The following is a 22472-nucleotide window of genomic DNA, read 5'->3' on the forward strand; positions in this document are numbered from 1 at the left end:
TGTGCCTGCTCAAAAGTGATGTGTGAGCATGATTTCTTACCAGAGAAATCCAGCAGCAAGCAACAGTGATACAGTGGTAACTTTTTGGACCAGGTGCTGATACACACACTTCCTTTTAAATGCTCATTTGCTTTGTGCAAAGGTTGTAGAGCATTGCAAATTGCAGCTGATGCTTTTTCATCAAGCCACTTAGGCTGAAAAGTATAACCTGTATGTAGAAAACAATAATTTTGAAAAGAAAGTGATTGGGACATGAGAGTTTCTCTCCCATCATTGAATATTACTAAATACTTATTTAGTCACAGATATTCTATGCTACAGGGGGTTTTATATTTTATGACTTTATACTGACTTAATAATTGCTAATTACTTTGCTTTCAAAAACTCGTTTTATCAGTATTATTTCAGAAACGTGATTTGAATAAAGAAAATACCTCTCCATCTCCTCACCTTTACCCTTGTCAAGAGGGGATGGATCCTGGTGGAAATATCAGTGATGGGAAAAACTGTAGAAAGAGCTCAAACTCCTTTTTAGACTCTATGAGATCTGTATGGGGGAAAAGTTATCAGAAATGCACAGCCATGGGAAGAACTTAAATCTGGGTTTGCACCTTGTTAAACATCAGAGAATCAACCACAAAGACAAAAAGCCATAGAAAACCAGGCTTCACCAGTTATGCTGCTCATAAACCTACTTGTAAAAATAATGTGTTTTACACTCTTTATTTGCCTTCTGTTTTTGAGCCTTTTAACATTTTTCCCCACGTAGAGGGTGCTGTGTGTTTTCTCCAATAAAAACTGTTACCCAGATAATCGTATGACTTAAGAAACTGAGATTTAAAGGAAAATAACAAGTATCATGGGATTTGTGGTAAAATTAAAGAGCTGGCAATTCCAAATCCAGCCATTCTGCCTAACATTGCAACACGCTGTCGCCATCAGCTATAAGGGTAGATCTGACCTGGTGAGGGAATGGACTTGCAGTGTTGAGTATGTGATTTGCACTCTTGATTAGTATAAGAAACTAAATTAAACTCTAATTACATTTTTAGGATCTTTTCTTCATCAGCCTGAAGAACATTTAGGCCATTTTGAATTTTAGCATTGCTTTGTCTCATAACAAACTGAGAGTTTGGAGGATTGTTGGGGTTTTTTCTGACTAGGAATTCTTCACTAACTTGTTCAGAAGCTTTTCTGCTCAAGAACTGAGTTTTACACAATTGTTAGTTCTGATTTTAATTTTGCTTTTACTGAAGGATATTTTGAAAAGTTTCTGTGAGACTTGGAAGCTTCATTCATGTTTGGTTTCAACAAGATACACGCTCTTTGGTGCCAGGCTTTTTCCATAGGATTCCCTGGAGAAAGGAGCCCTGGTGCAAAAATTTAATGACAACTGTCCCTGCCTTAGGGCACTATTCAGAAATACAGAGCTGCCATGAAAACCAAAGACACGTACTTGGAATAAAACATTGTGCATTGTAACTGTTTTAATAACGCTTAAGTTGGGGTAGATTTGCCTTTAGGCAAGGGATTGTATTGTATTAGGACAACTCTTAAACCCTGACCAGTGTGGAAGCTGATGTTTTCTTGGCCACCTCGTTACTAAGCCATTTTTGAAAGTAAGATTCAAGCTCTTGAACCACTAAAGCACAGACCCAATTGTGGTGAAATCAGTGGAGGTTAAGCACCTATAACACTCTCCACTTGTTCACAAGATGATTTTCAGCTGAAAACCCAACCACTTGGTGTTGTGTATCTAAAACATCAGCTCAATGGAAATATTTTGCTTTCTTGACCTTTGGCAGCTCAGTCTAAAGGCTTAATGTCCGAATTACTGTGGCTGGATGGATTCCTGTGTTCATTTGTGTTCCTGTCAGTAACTCAGTTACACCTTTACCTTCCCTTAGCTGCAGGATGATGGGACTGGATGAATGGATCCATGGAATGGGCTTGTGTGGAGCCTTACACTCACAGCAGGCTCAGGTTGCATTTGTGATTATTTATCTTGGTTAACTTAAGCATAATGGTTGTTTTTCTAGGCACTGAAGCTTTTTCACCCTGTTTTGTAGTTTGAACCTTTTCAAAAGTGGGCCTGCCCAGTGGTGCTTATGGTTTGACTGGATCCTATTTCTTTTCTTTCCCTCTTTTGTAATAGTAAGCAGATATTGTCTGCAGATATGTAATAAAATATTTAAATATGATTGAAATGTATACATATTCCTTACTTAGGAGTCACATAACCAGGAACATTTGCTATCCATCACTTCCAACAGACTTCCTCAAGGGAATTTGCTAAGTGTGTATGTATTCCTATGTGTGTGTGTAAATATGATACGTAATGCAATTTTTTTAAAATGTTGCCAGATTGAAAGACAAGCTGTGTCTTTTCAGAAGTAAAGCTTTGCATTTTTCATTGAGGTTTTATATGTTTTAGAAGCTTAAAGTAAGAGAGCTGTGTTTGGTTTTGATTATTTGCTTAGACATTTCATTGCTGATCAGGGAGTAGGTTCTGCTTTATCCAGAACAGAATTCATTACTGTATTCCATCACTGCCATAAAGTGTTCTGAGGGATGGTGTTTGGTTTTTTTTTTGAGGAGGGATCCTTAATGTTTGGGTTTTTTTCTTTCCACTGGGAAATAAGATATTTAAGTGTGACTTTGTGTGACTTAAATCGTGTCATTTATTGAAAGGAACTGTTTGAAGAACAGCGAGGCAGAGGTGAGGAGGAACGCGCGCGTTCCCGTCGCGTTGTGCGGAGGTTTCCCCGCAGGAGAGCGGCGGTGCAGGAGCGCGCGGCGGGCGGCAGGGGGCGCCACGGGCTCGGGGAACGGCCGGGGAAAAGCGTCCCCGCCTTGTCCGGACAGAGCGCCCGGGGACAAAAATCCTGGCCCTGTGGTTATCAGAGACAAAAATCCTGGCCCTGTGGTTATCAGGGGCAAAAGTCTTGGCCCTGTCGTTATCAGCGACAGGATAACGAGGGGAAAACAGTGATACAGGGAGAGGGCTCCAGCTCTTCTGAAATCCTTTCTTAAAGAGAAGGGATGACAGTAAAAGGGAATTGTGGCAAGGTTAGGTAGAGGTTTGTTTCCTAACTTCTTTGGTACTCTGGGGGTTTTCTTGCGGGTTCCTGGGGAATGTGTTTAAGATTGCTCACATGTGTTGTATAAGATTAATCAAGAAATGTATATGTAGATACATGACCCTTGATCTTTATTCAGAGATTTTCCCTGTCACTCTGCCTTTATGAATACTGAGTAAAGCTAAGGATGTATTTTATTTTTTGCCTGAGCTAACTTCTTTTAGAAAAAGATTAGTGTTTTTTTAAGTGTCTGTAATTAGGATAAACTCTTGATGAAGGAAAAGAGCCTTATTCAGTTAATACTCTTGTTAGAATGTAGTTTGCATTAGCTGATTTTGATCTTTGTATGGAGACTCTGTTGGTAGGGAAGGCGCAGGAGTGACTCCAGTGGGGGCAGTAGACCCTCCTGCATGGAAGACACTGTCATAAGGTGCACGTCTGGACTGGATTAAGGGAAAGCTTTGAGAAGGAAGACAGAGTAAGAAGAGATCTGTTGAAGCTGAGAGAAAACCAATTTAGGGAACTTTATGGATGATCGCCTTAAAGCTTGGGAAAGAACTACAGCAAGTTGTTTTAGAACAAATAAAATTAATGAAGGCTAATTTTGTATCAGTGCAATTTTGTTATCTAGTTCTCACCTCCCCCAGTATGAAACACAACACCACCTCAGTTAGTTTGAAACTGAGTCTCTGATGAATGGCCAGATGTTTTCTGCCAAAAAGAATGGATAGTTTCTGCTTCTTCTTCCTTGGTGGTAAAACTAGCTTACATTTCTCTTCTTTCTGCATACCAATTTAATATAATCAAACTTCTAGGGAACAAGGAAAGTCCTTAATTTAAGACTTCTAAACATACTTTGTTATTTGATATGTTCAATGTGTTGAAAAGTCATTAGAGAAGATGAAGACAAAAAATTGTAAAAAGCTTGTTCCTTTAGGAAGCCTAGTTTAAAAGCATAGATACACAGTCAATTGAAGTGATTCAATTAAAAAAATAAAATTCCATGAAACAAATCTGACCTGCTCTCTAAAGAAAGATATCACTAATGTAGTTTGCTAATGTTTATCTTTTATTTTAAGACTTGTGTTTTTTACACAAAACACTAACAGAATAATGAATACGTAATTGAGATAAACAGCTATAATGAAAATAATCCTTGTTGTTCCTAAAATTCTGAATTGTATCTTGAGGGAACAGTACATTTTTATTTTGCATTATTAACAATGCATTCATATTTGTGACATATTACCTGCATGAGGTTTAGTTAATGATTTTCACAGCCTACCTCTGAACCATCCCATTCATGTGTTGGATTTCATTGTGTGGTATTTTGTTGCAGTGGCATCTAGAAGGCCTTCTGTATCCATGTGTGCTTTTATTTTGTTAATCAGTTACTGATGATCTCCTTTAACAAGTACTATGAAAGTCCTTCTAGCCTGGATTATGCTGTAATTCCATGCCACTGCCCCTTGGAAATACCCTGTTTAGGAACAGCTTAAAAGCCCAGTAGCAGAGAAGGCTGCCAACAGAACTTCACCAGCAAAAGACAAGTTGCTTTGAGAATAAATTAAGAATAATAATTTAAACAAAAAAAAGTTAGGGGCTTTCCAGTTAGTGTTCCAAGGAGATTCTTGCATACAAGAAGAAGCTTACTCAGTCCAAAGCCTCATGCCTTACTGTGCATTGAGGTACTCTTCTTGTTTAAGGTAAGATATTAGGATAAAGTCATGGAGAAACAGTTTGAAAATCTGTTCTTTAACTCCTTTTCAGACTGATGCCAAAATCCATGGTGTGTCAGTGGGTTTCAGAGGGACTGTACATAGATCAGAATAAGTCTGCTGCATGCACTGAACTCCTTATGCCTTGGAAATTGTTTTCTTAAAAATGTAATGGCCATGCTAAGTGTGAAGTTCCTGTTTTATTTTATCTTCCAGTAAGCACTCAGCCATATGCTTAGAGGTCCTTACAATGCTCTAAACACAGCATGTTTTATTTATGGAGAAATTTTGACAAGTTAATATGTCTTACTGGTTGATGGTGCTTTCTGTTCATTTTTGTTTGTTAGTTTTGTTAACATATAACTTTTCCAGAAAATGAAAAGGTTTGGACAGGAGCTTTCTATTTTGAGGAAATTAAAACACTTTTCATATGTTCTGGGAAGACACTTCAATAGAAATGCCCAAATGACATGTGAAGTAAATCAAAATAAGTTAAAGTATGCTTCCCAAATATTTGTGTTGGAAGGACTCTACACTTTTTACTTCATAGTGAACATTTCTTTTGTTACTTGGAAATATATGTTCTAAAAATACTGTGTTGTGAGAATGTTTAGACTTCAGTAAACAAGGGGCATCCAACCTAATATGGGTGTATTGCAGTATCAAATTGCTGTACCAGGAAAATGCAGCAGCTTCACTTTCATTGTTTAGAAATCAATGGCTTTCTTCTTGAGATTTCGTCACTAGGCAATAATATTGATGAGACGTAAGGGTCATGGAATAGCTAACTTTGAAAATGTTTTGTTCTTCTCGAGTTCTGTTGTTGATTGAGGAAAGCCAGGCCCTGGAAACAGTTTATAATGATGAAAATTAGTCCTGGATTATTATTCAAGCATAAATAGAACCCAGCTTTTTTGCTCTGTGTGTTTTTTTACAAAAGAATAATCCTGCTGATTGCAAAAACTACTACAAATATACAAAGATATATTGCACTGTCATATCTGAAAATATTTTTCATGGTCATACTCACCATATGCTTTATACTTTTTCAAAGACTCTTATATATATTACTTTTAACTAGCTTTATCTTCAGCATTTATATCTGATTAGTTATTTATTCTGGTTTTCTTGACTTATTTATAATTAACAATTTTATTTGTTTTAACAGTATTTTGAAACATTAAGATAAAATTTCTAAAATTATGTTAAAATGAAAATTTACATTTCAAATACCAACACAAGAACATGATTTATCAGTAATAATTTTCAGAAACAGCTTAGTTCCTCCGTTTAGGAATTTGTTTTTCTTTGTTCATACAGGAAGAAGAAAGACGTATGGCATCTATTGCAGCAAGGAAAGAGGAGGAAAGGAAGCGTGAGAGCCACAGACAGACCTTGCTTAAGGTATTTATTGTCTGTGGCTGTTCTAAGGTTACTGTAAACCAGTTTACAGCAAGAATTTATATCCAATTTTTTTTTTCTGCAGATATATAATATCCCAATAAACCTCTATCTATTTTTACAGCTTCAACAGTGCACTCCATGACTGAAACTCTGTTCAGTCAAATAGGTGAGGTACAATTGAGCGGAAAGCCCACATTGAACACGAGTGTGATACATGGCAGTGGATGGCAAACTTCATTGTCATAACTCCAGGCTAAAGTAAAGGACTTCTCCAGTGATTTCACATTCCTTGGTCTCCCTTGTTCAGGTGAACACTCTGACTGCAGCCGTGCAGGGTGTTCTGAAGTAGTTCTTCCTCCATTTTTTCCTGTTGGAGTTGTCCCTTTCTGTGGATAGAGTGAAGGGGCCCTGAGGCCACAGCCAGACCCCAGCAGTTGTCTCTGGCAGCAGAGCTCTGGTCTGTCTTATCTCTCAGCCCAGCTGGTCTGGTTGGTGCTGACACACAGAGAACACAAGTGCCCCACCAGGGGAGACCCAGGTGCCCTTCAAAATGCTCCTCATGGGACTGCTGACTACATCAGCTGTGCTCCTAACAGGAGACTAAAGTTCAAGAATCTAAGAGTATCTACATTCCATTTGTTGTGTGAATGTCACCATTTATCTCCAAATCCTTTTTTCTTTTTTTTTTTTTTGAGAAAAAAGGTGCCTACATTTTTTTGTCAGCCAGTAATGCCTGTATAAACAATCTCTCTCAGTTTGAAAGTCAGAAAAACAAAAACATGTTCATGCCCATATTAAGTTTCCAAGGTTAAATCATATTTCATTAAGGGAATTAGATTGGATTAGTTGCAGGAGGCTATAAGAAGTGTAGCAAACCTATATAATTGAAAAAGAAAAAGACACAGAGAGAATGTTAAGAGTATGTTCAAAGATGTTCTAAGTATATCAAAAACCCCCCAAGAACCTAAACATATGAATGGGGGGGAAAAATTCATTCCAGTGACTAAGAATGTTTTGATTTCTGTATATTTACATACTTGTATATTTCTATTTGATTAAAAAATACTGTTATAATAAAAAAATACTTAGATACAGTTTGGGGGGGATGTTTTTGGGTTTTTTTTAAGGCAATGTCATTGTTTGGTTTTGGTATTTCTTCTTTCCCTGTAAGATATTGATGTATTTAAAGTCTCTTCAGATTTAAAGTGTTGGTGCCAGATCTTAGTAGCATAAAGAAATGGAAAATTAGTAAATAATTTTCACACATGGCATTGTCTCATGCTGTTGGAAAAGTCCCTATGACTAGAAAAAAACCAAGTAAATATTTATTAGTAGTTCATGGTCTTAACCATTGATGTAATATTTCCTTGTAGCAAAGGGATTGTTTGTCTTGGTGGCCTAGATTTTGAGGTGCTTTTTGCTAGTAGAAAATTCCCTTAGAGGAAAAAATATTTTTTGTGTCTTGTGCCATCATCACTCAATTTCAACATTACATTTTAGACTTTAATTTAATCAAAGTATTTTTTCTATCTTCAAATAGTTAAGTGGCATAACAGTAAAATACCAATATTTTTTCTTATGATTTGATGATTTTGTAGATATGTCCTTTTTAAATGAGTTCTTATGATTCAGGTTTTTTTCCTGTTCCACACATTTGAATTGAAGGATTAAATATGCTAATGGAGACAATGTCCAGCTAAAAAAGCTGGGAACTATAGGTTTCTTCGTAGTTAAATCTGAAAAAAAAATATTTAGAGATCTATGTTTTGCAACTTTTTTTTACCATCACATTTCTCCAACATTTCTTATGCTTCATGAAGTGTAAATGAATTATAGGCACTCGTTCAGTAGCAAACAATTGTTGTTTTCCTGTATGCACCGCATTGAAAATGTTCATTTCAGCAACGTCATCCCTTCTTTTTCCCTTGCTGATACTTGTCTGCCCAAACAGCAGAATTTCTTCATCTTTTTTTCCAGACTTCTTTTTTATTGCTTCCAGCCCACTCTTCTGGGAAAGATTGAGATGTACTTTGAAATGTATAGAGAATGTCATTCCTTTCCAACAGTGGTTGGATTTAGTATTTACTGGAACAAGAGCATGTTACTGCTAGCAGAATCTTCACACTTGTAAAATTTGCTTTTTGTAAAAGGAATTTGTGGAAGTTTTTGAAGTTCTGTAGGAATCCAGCAGCCCACATCTGAGGGCTAACAAAGCAGTAGAGCTGTACAGTAATTGAGGTGGAGACCCTAACCCTTGAGAACAAACAGAATTTTCTGAAGATTGTTGTGATAAAAGCCTCTGATGATTCCAAATTCCCTCCCTTTCTGTGACATGGTGTTCAGTCATCATGGAAATCTGTAAGTGTTGAGCAACTAGTGCTCTCTAACCAGAAAGCATCAAAACTCCCTGGGCAAATGGAACATGAAATAGAGTTCTGAGCCCTATAAAATGGAAAAACTTGCAGAAGTAGCAGTTTCCATGTCCTAAGTAGCTTAACATCATGCTTTCATAAGTTGCGGATTTATTATGTTGCTGTTCTTGTTTCTTTATTGCAAATTTTGTGAAATTATTTGCTGGCACTTATGCAAAATAACACTAGAATGATGCATTGATATTAATGCATAACCACCAACCACTAGTGCAGTTTCTTCAATTTGAAACATTTAAAATGTTTTGCTTAAGCAGCACATTTCAAAACAAAGCAATGTGTTGATGCTGCCCTGCCATGCCCTGTGCTGACCATGTCTCTCGTTTCAGGAGAAGAAGCGGTTAACGATCGGTAACATCGCCCGGCAATGGGAGATCCAGCAGAACCGAATTGCTCTTGAGGCTTCTTTAAACAAAGATAAAGAGGATGAGCCCTGCCAGATCAATGGCAGTGCTGCATATGTATTTCCTGAAGAAAGCAGGTATTTTATTGGGTGATACTTTTACCTGTTTGTGTCTTAAATTCCAGGTTGCTATTTCTCACCTCTGAGATCTCGCTGTATTTCATTATCAAAAGTGCTATATATGCAAATCAGCCCTGAAAAATGGTTTACTTTGCTTTTGACCATTAGCAATAAGTAACATGTTTAAAATGAAATAGAACAGCAACTCATTGCCTAAAGAAGTGCAAGCTAAATTATTATGTGATTGTGAAATTATTATGAAATTATATGATTTTGCTAAATAAAGACAACTTCATGTTTACAAGAAATGTTAAATGTGGATTCCTGAGGCTGTTCATTTCCATAACAGCTTAGATTGTTGCCTTCAGTTTAAATGAAAAAAAAAAAAAATGTATGAGCACTATGAAGATTTGTAATCTCTTTATGTATTAAGAGGTATCATAGTTGTATTCAGGCTCTTAGTTTAAACTGCAGCATCATTTATGGGACTGCTTTCACACTTGTGTTATTTCAACAGTAGCAGTTACCAGACTTAGTTTTATTCTCAAGATAATTTTAGTATTCTTGGTTTAAAATGTATTATTTTTGCTTATTTGCATCTAAAAAGATGGTCATGTGACCAGAACCCACTTAATGAACAAGTGTATACCTTGGATTGGCTAAAAGCAAAGTAGCACTTCAACCTTGGTTAAGTCAGGCAAATGGCTAAAAACTAGCCTGCACAAATTCAATAGCAAATACAGCTTCCTGCTGTCCCTGGTCAATGCTGGAAATGTCAGGGATGCTCAGGAAGTCTTTGTCTCTCACAAGTAGAACCCATCTGAGTTTCAGTCTATTATGGCTAGAACTGGTTCTTATCTCCAGTCAAGTGCTACATCTTTTGAAACATGTTTTCCTTAGCATTTTTAAATTGCCATCATCTGTTCTTGTGCTTCCAAATTCTTGTGCTTCCAAAGCTTTCCCCTGAATGCATTTACCCCCTGCTTTCTTGCCTGCTTGGTTTCTTTGCCATTTAATTCAGTGTTGATAATCCCTCCCCTGTGACCAAGTCAGTGTAACTATGGTGGTTTGACTATTGTTCTGTTAATGAACAAATTCCCATTGCTTGAGAAATGATGCTGTCTTGATGTATGTGTTTTATCATAGTGCAGAATTTCAAGATGGGCTACTAAGCAATGAAATTGCAGGTGAAATTCAGCATAGTTAAGTAATTAGATCTTCACGTATGAAGTGATAGGCTCTCAACATTTTCAGTTGGGAGAAATTTTAGAGTTCTGATTGTTATTGTGAAGAGAACATCAGTCAAATAATTGCTACTAGTCAAAATACATTTAAAAGACTGATAATGTGCTAAAGAATAAAATAATAACAATCATTGCATAACTTTCTCAACCTGTAATTTGTGCTTATCTTGAGTTCTCTGTACACTTTAGGTCCAGCCAGCTGAGTGTATCATGTTGGAAGTAGGATAAAGAGAGACAAGAGTCAGGAATACCTGGATTTATTGCTTGATTTTAAAATTGCTCTTGTGAATTGTGAAGGTCACATTATTTGAAAGAAATGCTTGAGTTATTGCTCATGTCCACTTTCACATTTCACATAGCAAACATAGAATGTGAAGGGGATATAAATAAATACGTTGTTTGAAGTTTTGTTTAGATATCTAAAGCAACACAAAACATGCTAGGTTTGCGTTCTGGGCTAAAATTTTAAAGCTGATTATTAAATATGAATGGACTCTTTATTTAATTCGACCCCACCACCAACTCAAATACACCCAGAGCCTTTCTGCTAAAGAAGTAGAACAAATACAGTGTTACTTGATGGAAGAAGGGTTTTTCCAGCCTTTAGTGTATTTGAACCAGATGGGGTACTGAAAATGAATGAATGCTGAGAAATGCCATTGTATTTGACAGCTGAGTTTTGGTAAAAGAAAGGACTGTTATTCAGCAGAGTGATACTATTTCAAAATCATCTCATTTACATCACTGTGTTTTTATTTCCTCTGCAGATCTCTTGATACAATCCTGAGCAGTGCAGTACAAGGCTTGTCTGTTCTAGAGTCTCATTTAGTGGAAGTGGAAGGAGACACTCTTGGCTTGTATGGTGCTGGGGCACTGGAGTGCCTGGATCGAAGCTGGAGTGTGCAAACAGCTGGCATTATTGCCACAGTCTCCTTTATGTTCATAGAATTTGATGAAATTGTTCAAGTGTTAGCAAAACTGAAGACAAAATTTCCTAATTGTGTGGTGAGCATGCCTCATGTTTCAGCTTTGAACACTATGGAATATGGGTTGTCTAATAGAACCTTACTTTGGCACAGCCCCCCACTAAGTGCTTCCATGTAAATAGATACTGTTAAGAATTGCATATTTCCTTATGTTATAATACTAACCTTGATACTTAAAAATCAATAATTTAAATTTAGATTTCTTTTTAGACTGGTTTTTATTTCTTTTAATTCCTTTGACCCTACCTGATTATTTTTAAGTTGCAAAACCTGTGTGTAAATACAGTATTATTGTTCTTTATTATTATGGATCCGTGGTATCAGGAAGGCTTCATTTGTGTAATGAGTTCAAAGAACAAATTGCTGATAGGATAAAAAGATGAAGATTAGAAAGAATAGCTAACTAAATCAGCACAGTTCATGAAATTCCTGATGATGAAAAACAACGTGAATGAGAAGTCTTTTCAGTATGTCTCTCTTTTTTTCTTAGTCATTCAAATCAGTCATTTTGATGCAAATATTAAAATAGAGATAACAAACATAAGCAACTTGTATCTCAGATTGGTTGGCTCTGGAGCTCTCTGCTACTTCTCAAGATTTTGAGTATAACAAAACTTAATGATTTAATTGAGACGGATAAGTTTCTGGGGGGCTCAAGACAGATTCATCTGTCTTAATGAAACAATCATTTCACTGTGGGTGGAGGAAGACTTGTGGGTGATGGAAACATAACTAAATTTTTATATTCACAATCAATTTTTCCTCCTTCCTCTTCCCACAATAATGCCGCTGTGTAGCATACACCTTGCTCATTAGTGCAGAGCAGGGTATGAATTAGGGCAGCACCCTGTGCCCAAAAAGGGCAGAATATTTCAAAGCATGTATTGTGCTTACTTTTATGTGTAGATATTGCAGGTGCTTTACTTGCAGAGTTAAAGGAGACGTTGTTTAAGTAGTATCATTGCTTTATGCAACATTAAAAATATTCCTGCTTTAAGTAAAGAATTTACAAATTGCCTGGGGCTTGTAATGTTGAAATCTCTTTAGTATATGTAGTAGGGCACTTGGTTGATACATTGGTGGGTTTTGCTACAGGGACCTCAAATGAAATGGGCTCAGTTGCTTCATCAGACATATGATTGTTACAGTTTGAAAACTGAGTGGCACAAAATAGGAATCGCTCTGTTCACTCTTTGCTTCCTCATTTAATTTATTGGGGTTTGACTTTTTTAGCACCTGAAGTTCAAGGAGACAAACCTTGTGGCCCTGCAGCAGTTCAATGCACTGGCTGAGATGCATCGCATGGAACAGTTGACGGTTGATCCACAGGGAAATCCAGTTGTCAACTTCACCTTGTGGAAATACTATGTTCTGTTCAGACTGAACCATTTTAATCTGCAGAAGATAAATGGAGTGAAGGTAGGATGGTGTTGCTTCTTATAATTGGTCTTACAGGATAAATTAGTGTTGTTTTTAAAAGAGCAGATGAATTCCTAATGAAATCAGCACAACCCTGTCTTCTCACTATTAAGAGGGGAAACATTTAAGTAGACTTCACCATGTAATTTCTTGTGCACTTAATATTAAAATTAATAATATTTAATAAAAATATGTGAAATTATTATTAAAGATCTGCAGAATTTTACCTTATTTTAAGAAGAACTTTTTAATTGTTTTTGAGAAATCACAGCACTGACATTGAATACTTATGGGAAAAATGTGTTTGACAAACTCCTTAATAGTTTACTGTATATGATTATTTATAATTGCCAGTTTATAAAATACCATAGGAGCATATTTTCTACTTTAAGCCTGTCACAGAAAAAGTCTGTCAAATAGTTGGGTTTTTTCTGCTTGCTATGTAGAAGATCTTTAGGGTGGTGTTTTGGTTTTTTTTCCTTGGGTGTGCATTTTGTGCTTAAATAAATGGAAAGTTAGGCTCTAATATTGCTGTTCTTTGTACTTTGTATGGCCCTTTACATCAATTGAAAGTAAATTTATTCAAGCATATAAACCAGCTATTTTATACTTGGACTTTGATCATAAAGGGGGTGAAAATAGTTACAATGCAACACAATGTTTGAATGCACACTCAATTTTAAATGCTAAATAAGTTTAAGAGAGGTTATGGAAGTTAATTAGAGCAAAAATAATACACAGTTTTAGCATTTAGATCTGGTATTTTAATTTGGTCTTCATCATATGTTTTGGATTAGATATACTTGTTATCTGATCCAGCCAAAGCTGGATGTCGTGGTTTACTTGGTTTTAGTTGTATAAAGCATATATTAGTTGCTCAGAAGAGTAAGAGTGGGTAAAGAGCTCAAATGGATTAACTCACAAGGAAAGGATGGATGGAAATAGGACTCACTCCAACAGCACAGTATCTTGAAAAGAAAAAAATGTAGTGATAGTCATCCCATGTAAAGTACAGAATAACTTCAAATTTCGTCCTTTGCTGGAAAAATGCTCTTCAAATTTGATTTTAAAAATATAAAGTTTTTTTCTTTTTTAACTGCATCTTATTTTCAAAATTAACACTAGTGATTCAGATGAAAAGCAAATAGAAGCTAAATCTTCCGTGTTTGGTCTTCAAAAGAGAAAGAAAGTAACACAACTGTTTAAGTAGACTTTTTGTTACAATCTCAAGGTCAACAAGTTCAGTCTCTGAGGCAAAACTTTGTATTTAATAGTTCTTGGGGATTAATTTAGTAAATGGAGCACATGTAGCACAGCATGTTTTTATGTAAGACATATATCAGATCTTAAATATGTATGACAAGAACATTTTGGTCCTCAACAAACTTTTTCAGCCAGACCACACTACATGAAGATGTGCACACAGAAAGGTTTTTCTGGTGTCATTAATCATTTGAAAAGTGTCTTAGCTAAGCAGAAGAAAGAGATGAGCTCTGATTTCTGTTTTTCGTTACCCTATAGCAGAAGTCATGATATCCAGCTCTGCAGATGTGTATTACCTATTGGATTAACATGAGTAACAGAAAATTCTATTTCAATGTAAAGAACACAACCCCTGAAGTGATTCTCAGACTTAGATCAGCCCTAAGTAACAGTTTCAGATGACAGAAAGGGAAATGTGCATATTCTGCTATTCTAATTATCATTTGTGTGCAATGTTTGGGGAGACTATTGTGGTGTCAGCTCTGAGGTATGCAGAGTTGCAAAGTAAAAGCAATATATACTAACTGAATTAACTAAATTAAATGCATCACTTTTAAACTGTAAATAACCTCTTTAAACAACCTTTTATTTTCTCCCCAGCCTTCTCCCTCCATTCCAGTTAATATTCCAGGCTAGAAGCTGTGTTGGTCTTCCCCTAACAATGATTCTGTGCTCTTGTCCAATTGTTACATTTACTAACTGTGAAGAAGCAAGTTGTCTTTATTGAGATACTACTTGAAGTTTTTCCCAGTGATAGTAATCTCAGACTAATTCTAACTTGTCAAGTGGAAGTTACCAAGGCCTCCAGACTGCTGTCCAGCCAGTGGTATGGAATAGAGTGTGACAGATGTACCCCTGTCCCTGAGCAGGGCCTGCTGGCACAGTTGGTGCCTGTTCTGTGCACTTGGCAAGGAGCAGGCATAAAGCCTTACATTTATGTGATACTACCGTTATAATCTTTTTGTGATTAATGGAGCAAACAATGCACTGCACTAAGATAGAGAACATGACTTTGTGTGAGCTGGAGAGTGTATTCAGCATTGCTGTCTCTGTTGACCTGGTCCTTATGCTTCTCTTAACATAAATAAATACATTAAAATCACTTATTTCTCCAACAGGCATTTCTGTCTGCACTGGGCTTTGTTTCCCTAGCTGCCTTCTGTGCTCTTTGTTTTAGACCTTGCTTCTGTTACAGACTGTTCAGCAAGGTCATCTACTCCTAGGCTACTAAGTAAGACTTACTTAGTTTTAAGTTAAAATTCTCAATTCCACTGTAGAAATGGAATTGATTTTGCATTTCTAATTCCCTGATCTGTGCTTTTCATGAATTTACCCCTGCATTATGCTGTTGCAGTATACTTTAGACAAGTGTAGATTGTATAGTCTCTTAACATTGCAGAAGAATACAACAAAGATCTGTTAATGTGGATGAAAATTCTGTTATGCTCACACATTTCAATAACGCAGAATACAAAGTTTGTCTGGAAGTGCTTAGTAAATACTGTGAGTATTGAAATGTATTTAATAATGGGTCTCTCTCCCAAAATATGTTAGGGTGAATAGGATGAATGGAAGTTAAATTTCATCCAGAAGTTAAGAAGTCAATGAGCAGGTTTCATTGTCCAGTGTTTTCCAGGTCAGATTTAGTGATCATAAAGATTGCTTCTGCACTCAGTACAAAGCCAGGAGTGCAGAAACTGTGCCAGCAAACTTTTGGCAGTTGAAATCAGTTCATAGTCTGGCCATCAGGGTCGGAGAAACACAGGCCATGGTCTCCAGAGGTTACAAGCCAAGACAAACAAAAAATAATCACCACCACCACCACCAAAGAATGAATCTCTTCCACTTTCCTTACACTTTTCAATTTTGTATAAAGTGAATCCTGAAAAATTTTCAACCATTGGAAGTCAGTTTAGAGAGAGAGCTGGAACTTAATATTGAAACAACAGTATGGTAGACATTTAGAAAAATACAATGAGTGAACACTTATTTTCAGGAGCTGAAAAATGCAAAGAAAAACTTTTCCCTCTAAAGCCTCTATTTTATAAAGCCTTTTCGATGATGCTGCCAAAATAAGAGAGCCTGTAAGTTATCTTTTCACATGTGCATGCCCAGAATCTTTCTGTTTCTCCAGCATAACTTAATCAGAATTTTTCCAGCAGACCTTTTGTATGCGGTTGCATGCAGTATGGAACAGAATTAATATGTCTGGCCTTCAGAAAATGAATGGTAGAAACCTTTATAAAATTCGTCATTGCATGAAGACTATCATGAAGCACAAGTCATCATGTATCTACATTAAAATATCCAGAATAACAGGAAATAAAACAAGCACCAGTGCCTCATTTGATTTCTTCTAAAATACACTTAAAGTGCCAGTAAAAGCAAGTGTCTGTTTTGAAGATGCAACAGATCTGTGTGCCATATTCTATATAACAAATTTCAGTTAATTCTCAATGTACATATTAATGAAATATAAATGCGCTAATTTTGAAATGCATTTTTTTCTTTCTTCTTCCCTTCTTGTCTCTCACAGGTTACTGAAAATGATATTGTAAAGGCAGAAAGGCTCTTTGGCATTCTGGCATATGTGGCATCTTCGGAGCTGCCGCATTACCGCATGCTTTCATTATTTGGAGAATCCAGGTAAAATACAAAGAAGAGAACTGCAGTTTGTCCAGAACATGTTGTTTAACTCTTTTGCACACTGTTATGATAAATTCTTTTTAGGTAAAAAGATAAAAACTTGACAAATATCATCTTCTAGAAGGTAGTTCCTCTGCATAATGCCCAGGTGTTACCATCTCCTTGTCCATGTAGCCAGGGGTTTTCCCAGAACTTGTATGAAGTCTGCTGAGGAGATGAAAAGGAACATGCACACAAATGAACTGCATGTTCAGTTCTCCATTTGTACTGGGATTACTGAAGACTTGTGGACCTTCATGATGAGAACTGGTTATTTTTAGTGGGTATTTTATAGTGGGTAATTAATGGTTAACAGATTTAGGAATTGTACTGTAAAGAAGGGTGCTAAATACCCCTATTTTTAGTCTTCTATAGACAAATACTTAATAAAAATTTAAGCTTCAAGGCTTCCTATTTAGGAAGTGCTATGTGATAGATATCTAAGTCAATTGTTTAGAGACAAATTAATGATGGGACATCTAGAATATTTTGAATAACTTCAGGATGCAATCAATATACTTCAAAGCTCGAAATTGTATGTTCAGAAGGAGAACCCCCCCTCACAATAGCTAGAAACATCTGCACTTAAAAGTTTTTGATCATTAGGATTGTAAATCTCATTTCACAGGAGGAAACAATTCCACTATCTGCTGGAGGGAAAGGGAAAGAAATCTGGGGTTGGGAGTGAGGAAAGCAGTGATAACAGAAGAAGTGGAGGGGAAAGCACAGCTCGAGCAACGTTGAATTACATGACAAAGGATTTTCATATGGAAAAGCTTGAGGTAAAATATGTAATTACAAAACATTTCCATTTTCTGTTAGGTAACCTTGGGCTACTGCTCAATGAATTTATCTGTACATCGAGTTTTAGTAGTGCTATTGAGAATGGTGGTTTTAAAACATCAGTGCTTAACACACTTACATAACTGATCAAATATTTTATCTAACTGATCTTTTTCTCAGAATACTGGAAAATGCTCAGTTTCTGTCTTTGGTGAAGTGATTCCTGAACAATGCCACGGTCTCAGAAATACATTCTCACCTACAAGCCATATGGAGTGAGCACAATTTTTTAGGAAGTAGAATGTATATTGCACATGTTAGATTTTCCCTGAATGAATTGGTGAAGAACACCCTCAGACAACATGTGAGATAGTGCAGGCTGTAGTAATAAAAAGCTGTTTTCTAGCTCTTAAGTGAGCTACAGGGAAAAAAAAAATGCAGGCAATGTATTAGGTTTAATTATTAATAAAATTGCAGGCTGGCTTGTTTCAGACAAGGGCATCAGTCACGCTTGTTTTAGTTTGTGTTTCTGATTTGCTAACTCTTTTGCTTAGGCAGAGAGAAATTGTTCCCAGGGAGAATATGATTTTTTCAGCCACAGTCTCCCTTCAGAGCAATCATCCTGGGTTCTAACTGTAAGCACTCTGCTTCTCACGTTTGTCCCATTGTTTGCTTTTTGATTATGTGGAAATACATAAATCCTCTAGTGCAAGAAATTAAATCAAGTTCAGTAATCACTGAATTCTCTTATTCCATTGTGGTTTTGTTATCTCAGATCCACAGCATAAAAAGGAGACAGTGACTGCATGTGTGGAGAGATTAAATTAAGAAAACATTTTAGTTTCAAAAGCTGTGATAGTAGCTCTTAAATCTTTACATGACATAGAGTAAGAGAGTGAAGTATTCCTATCGTCCTTTACCATGGAATCAGCCCTATAATAAAATAAAATAAGCTTAGTATTTGTGCAGTTCATTAAATAAATGCATTGTTTTCTTTTCCCAGTGCAGCAATTCCCACCTTGTCCTTTGCTGTAGCATTGTGCATGTGGCAGCAGGTTCAGGGTGTCACAAGAGAACATCCTGGCAAAAAGGACTCCTTCCAGTTCCCCAGCAGCAATAAACTAAAATCATAAATGTGACTGAAGAAGTGTATTGCTGAAGTTGGCAGTCTTGGGTCTTTGATGAATAATTTGGGGGTTTAGTCAAACTGCTGGAAAGCATTTTCTCACCTTTATTATTCATTAAAGAAAACTTTTGTTTTGGTGGTCTGTAGCATGATCTAACATTTTTAACAATGCCACCATCCAAACTAGTTAGATATTTAGCTCCAATATGACTTACTGTTCAAAGCTTAGGGCATTTTATAGAAACTTTGTAGAAGTAGGGATTAATATAGTTTGATTACTAAAATGCAGAGTTAGTAGTTGCACAAAGCACAGTATCTTTTTAATATTTTTAAAGGTTCAGCTTACTTCAGTGTCCAATGTAATACACATTAGGAACCAGCACTTGCCAGAGTGCCTGTGGACAAGAATGAGTACTGGCATGTTTTCCTACAAAAATGTTCTTGTTAGGGCAGGTAGACAAACATATACTTTTCAACTGTTATACTGTAAAGATGAAATTCTAGGAAGGGAGAGGGGGGAAAATAGTTTAGTGCTTAATAATATCTGTAAATCTTCACTCCTATGCCAGAAAGCAACACAAATTGTAATGCTGTCAACAGATATTTATATAATTACTTGAAAGTTAATTTCAGATAAATTAATGACTTAATGTAGTATGAACATTATGAATACAGTAAGGTTCTGTGGCCACACAGGTAGAAGCTGGACATAGACCCTGGGCCATGCAACTTAAAACCAGGGGGAGAAAGTGCACAATAGCATCTGCCTGCTAATTGCTATGTTCTTTAATTCATTCAATTTTTGAGAGTGTTTTTTTGGATTTGCTCCTGTTTAACCTTTTTTTCCTTTTTCTTATACATTGTGTAACTTTTCTGTCATGCAGGAAATCAAAGAAAGAAAAACATTTTGCCAGACATACGTTGAGAGCTTAGTGAAAGAAGCAGCTGACATCAATATGAAGAATGAGTCGTTGCAGAAGCTCTGGCCTCAGATGTTCATTGAACTTGTCAGAGATGCGGTGGTAGAAATCCGCAATAAAAACTCCTACATGAAGCTCTGCCTCCAGCGGATCACTGATCAGAAGCAGTAGAGTGGGCGTGTTGTCCTGCAGCCTTTGGTTCACTGTTCTCTCATATTTTACAAACATAAACCAGTAGAATATAAAATTATCATCACTAGGGCATATTTCACTTCCTCCCCCAAAGGGATGCCTTTAAATCTTAATTAACTCTTAATGGTTTTGAGGTGAAAGTTTACTTTTGTACTGCTTTACCAATGCTTCCTTGGCTAACTGAAGTGGTACCATAGAAATGACTCGGTGATTGTTTTACTAAGTTCTTGTTTATTTTTTTCTGTTACCCTTGATTCTGTAGTGCTACAGCATTGATTTTTAAAGAACAAATTTACGAAGCTTGCCTTATTTTTATTGAACACTTTTCAATTGTCACTTTTTTGACTGCTGCTGTTGAAAAAACCCAAGAATAGTGGCTAATTTTTTTATGACCAGAAGCTAATAAATTATTTTTACATCCCAACTCGATGAAGACTTATTATTCTTGTTTAATTTGTCAGATTATGGAACACTTTTTCACACAAGAGTGCTCAGAATATTGACATTTAATGTCCTAATTCTCAGCAGAACAAATTGCCCAAACCTAATTTCAAATGTTTTTCATTAATTTAATTAAAAAGGTGTGTGAATTGTTATAGGTAAAATATCATTCCAAGGTATACTCACTTGAGCTTTATTTTTATTTTGCTAAAATATGTTAATATAATTTATTTTGTTTCTTGATTACTAACTTATTCTAAGATTTGCCAAGATCAAATGAGCTAAAATGCATGCATTACATTTGGTAGGGAGACTGATAACTACTATTCAGTTGTAATTCATTTCTGTGACTGTGTGAAAATTTCATTTTATCAATAAAAATAAATTCTTCACTTTTACCTTTCACAGATACTGTAAAGAAGTACTGTGTGCAAAGAAAAGACTTCTCCTTAATGCTGCATGAAGAGATGAGACACAACTTGCCCCATAATCAACTGAATGGGTAGAAAAAACCCCATTCTGTAGTACAGTAACTACCACAATGAACAGCTTGCCACCTTCTGTCCAGAAATTGAATTTAGGAAGCGTTAGCAAGTCCAGCTGATTGCCATGGATAGCATTCAGATGCAGGTAGAAAGTTGTGCCATTTAAATTTATTTTTCTTAGTTCCATTGTATCTTAACTAAAACAATCCAAAACCTTTGCACATTTTTTACTTAATTGAAATTGTTCTTACTTTACTTAGGCTCATTTATAAAAACGAAATTAAAGAAAACTTCCTGTAAGGGTTTCTATGACTCAAAAGTAAATTTATTTTTAAACTCTATATAGAAGATATTTCGTGTCAAAGCAGAGATGCAAATACAGTTTAATGAGGTTTTATGCCCAGAAAATCATGGAATTATGGCAGGTCTGGGTTGGAATAGACTTTGGAGACCATCTAGTTCCAGTGCTCTGCCAGGGGCAGGGACATTTTCCCCTAGACCAGATTGCCCAAAGCCATGTCCAGCCTGGCCTTGAACACTTCGGGGGATGGGGCAGCCACAGCTTCTCTGGGTAACCTGTGCCAGGGCCTCACCACCCTCACAAGAAGAATTTCCTCCCTATATCCAACCTAAATCTTCCCTCTTTCATTTAAAGCCATTCCCCCTTGTCCTGTCACCACATGTCCTTGTTCAAACACCCTCTCCAGCTCTCTTGGAGCCCCTCACAGGCACTGGAAGGTGCTTTAAGGTCTCCCATGACTCTTGTCCAAGCTGAACAGACCAAGCTCCTTGAGCCTTGAATGAGTAGCAGGAATTTGGTAGTCACAGATATTTTGGAGAGTACAGTCTGCTCGCATTCGGCTCAAGCTGGTGCATTGATGTTGTCTGAGAGAATCCCATTTCTGAGCAGGTTAACAGTGAAGTTAACACTGTGACAGAGCAGGTTAACAGTGATGTTAACTGTTAAATGCAATTTTCCATTTGGTTCCTGTTATACTTGCAGGTAGTGGCTTTTCAGTCTGCAGATATAGTGGAGGTTAAGTCACTTAAATTCTAAGGAAGTGTTAGAATTCCTGAAGAAACTGCTCCAGCAGTTGATAGAATTTAATAGAAACAATCACCTATCTGGGCTTTTTGAACTGTTTCACGGAATTTATAATAAGATTAGTTTATTTGGTGGGATTTTTGTTTCCTTTCCATTGGAAAATTGCACTCTCAAGTTTTATGGTGCATTTTATTAAAGGAACAAATTAGGGCCCTGCAAAATGTGAGGAAAGGAGTGTTTACATTAGAGAAATAGCTCGTGTAGAAAAGATCATGCAATAGGTTTTTAGATCTATCATTTCTGTGCCAAGGGGGTGGGTGGAGCAATTCCAGCTTCTGCATGGGGACAGAAACCTCGGCAGCTGTGTGAAAGTGCAGAACTCTCCTGATGATGTAGCTGGAACAGTTGGGCCCCTTTTGAATCAGATTCAGCTGCAGTAAAAGAGTGGAAAAAAATGTTTTAAGAAGGTTGTATTGGTCTAGAGGAACAGGAAGTCCTCCATGGGAAAATCAAGAGAAAAGCCAGACTTTCTGATATTGAGGCTTTAGAAGTGTAATCCTAGTTTGAGGCTTTAAGGTAGGCTCTTGAAAAAATGAATCAGAGGGTATCAATGGGGAGTTTTAAAAACATCTTAAAATGCTCTGTATTCCCAGTGATCTGTGAATGCTGCCAGTTTGGACTTTTTTCACCAATAGCAGCTGTTTCATAACAGGATTGCTAAATGGCTGAAGTGAGGGTAGGTAGGCAGCTATTTTAAATGAAGAAAAGATCAGTGTTGGGCTCATATGT

The 22472-nt window shown here is 36.5% G+C and overlaps 1 protein-coding gene across 1 annotated transcript in view; it reads left to right on the forward strand.

The window, feature by feature from the left end:
* The window catches only part of LRRC49 (leucine rich repeat containing 49), a 41339-nt gene extending 20495 nt beyond the window's left edge, over positions 1 to 20844 (forward strand). Inside the window, exons 10-16 of the mRNA XM_083870694.1 lie at positions 6119 to 6202; positions 8961 to 9112; positions 11106 to 11343; positions 12558 to 12743; positions 16543 to 16652; positions 17320 to 17473; positions 19485 to 20844. Coding sequence (XP_083726820.1) covers positions 6119 to 6202; positions 8961 to 9112; positions 11106 to 11343; positions 12558 to 12743; positions 16543 to 16652; positions 17320 to 17473; positions 19485 to 19691 — 1131 coding nt within the window. The 3' untranslated portion in view covers positions 19692 to 20844. The remainder of the gene's footprint in view (positions 1 to 6118; positions 6203 to 8960; positions 9113 to 11105; positions 11344 to 12557; positions 12744 to 16542; positions 16653 to 17319; positions 17474 to 19484) is intronic.
* Positions 20845 to 22472: the final 1628 nt, after the last annotated feature.

This window comes from Zosterops lateralis (genome assembly GCF_965231275.1).
Source record: "Zosterops lateralis genome assembly, chromosome: 13".
Taxonomy (NCBI): domain Eukaryota; kingdom Metazoa; phylum Chordata; class Aves; order Passeriformes; family Zosteropidae; genus Zosterops; species Zosterops lateralis.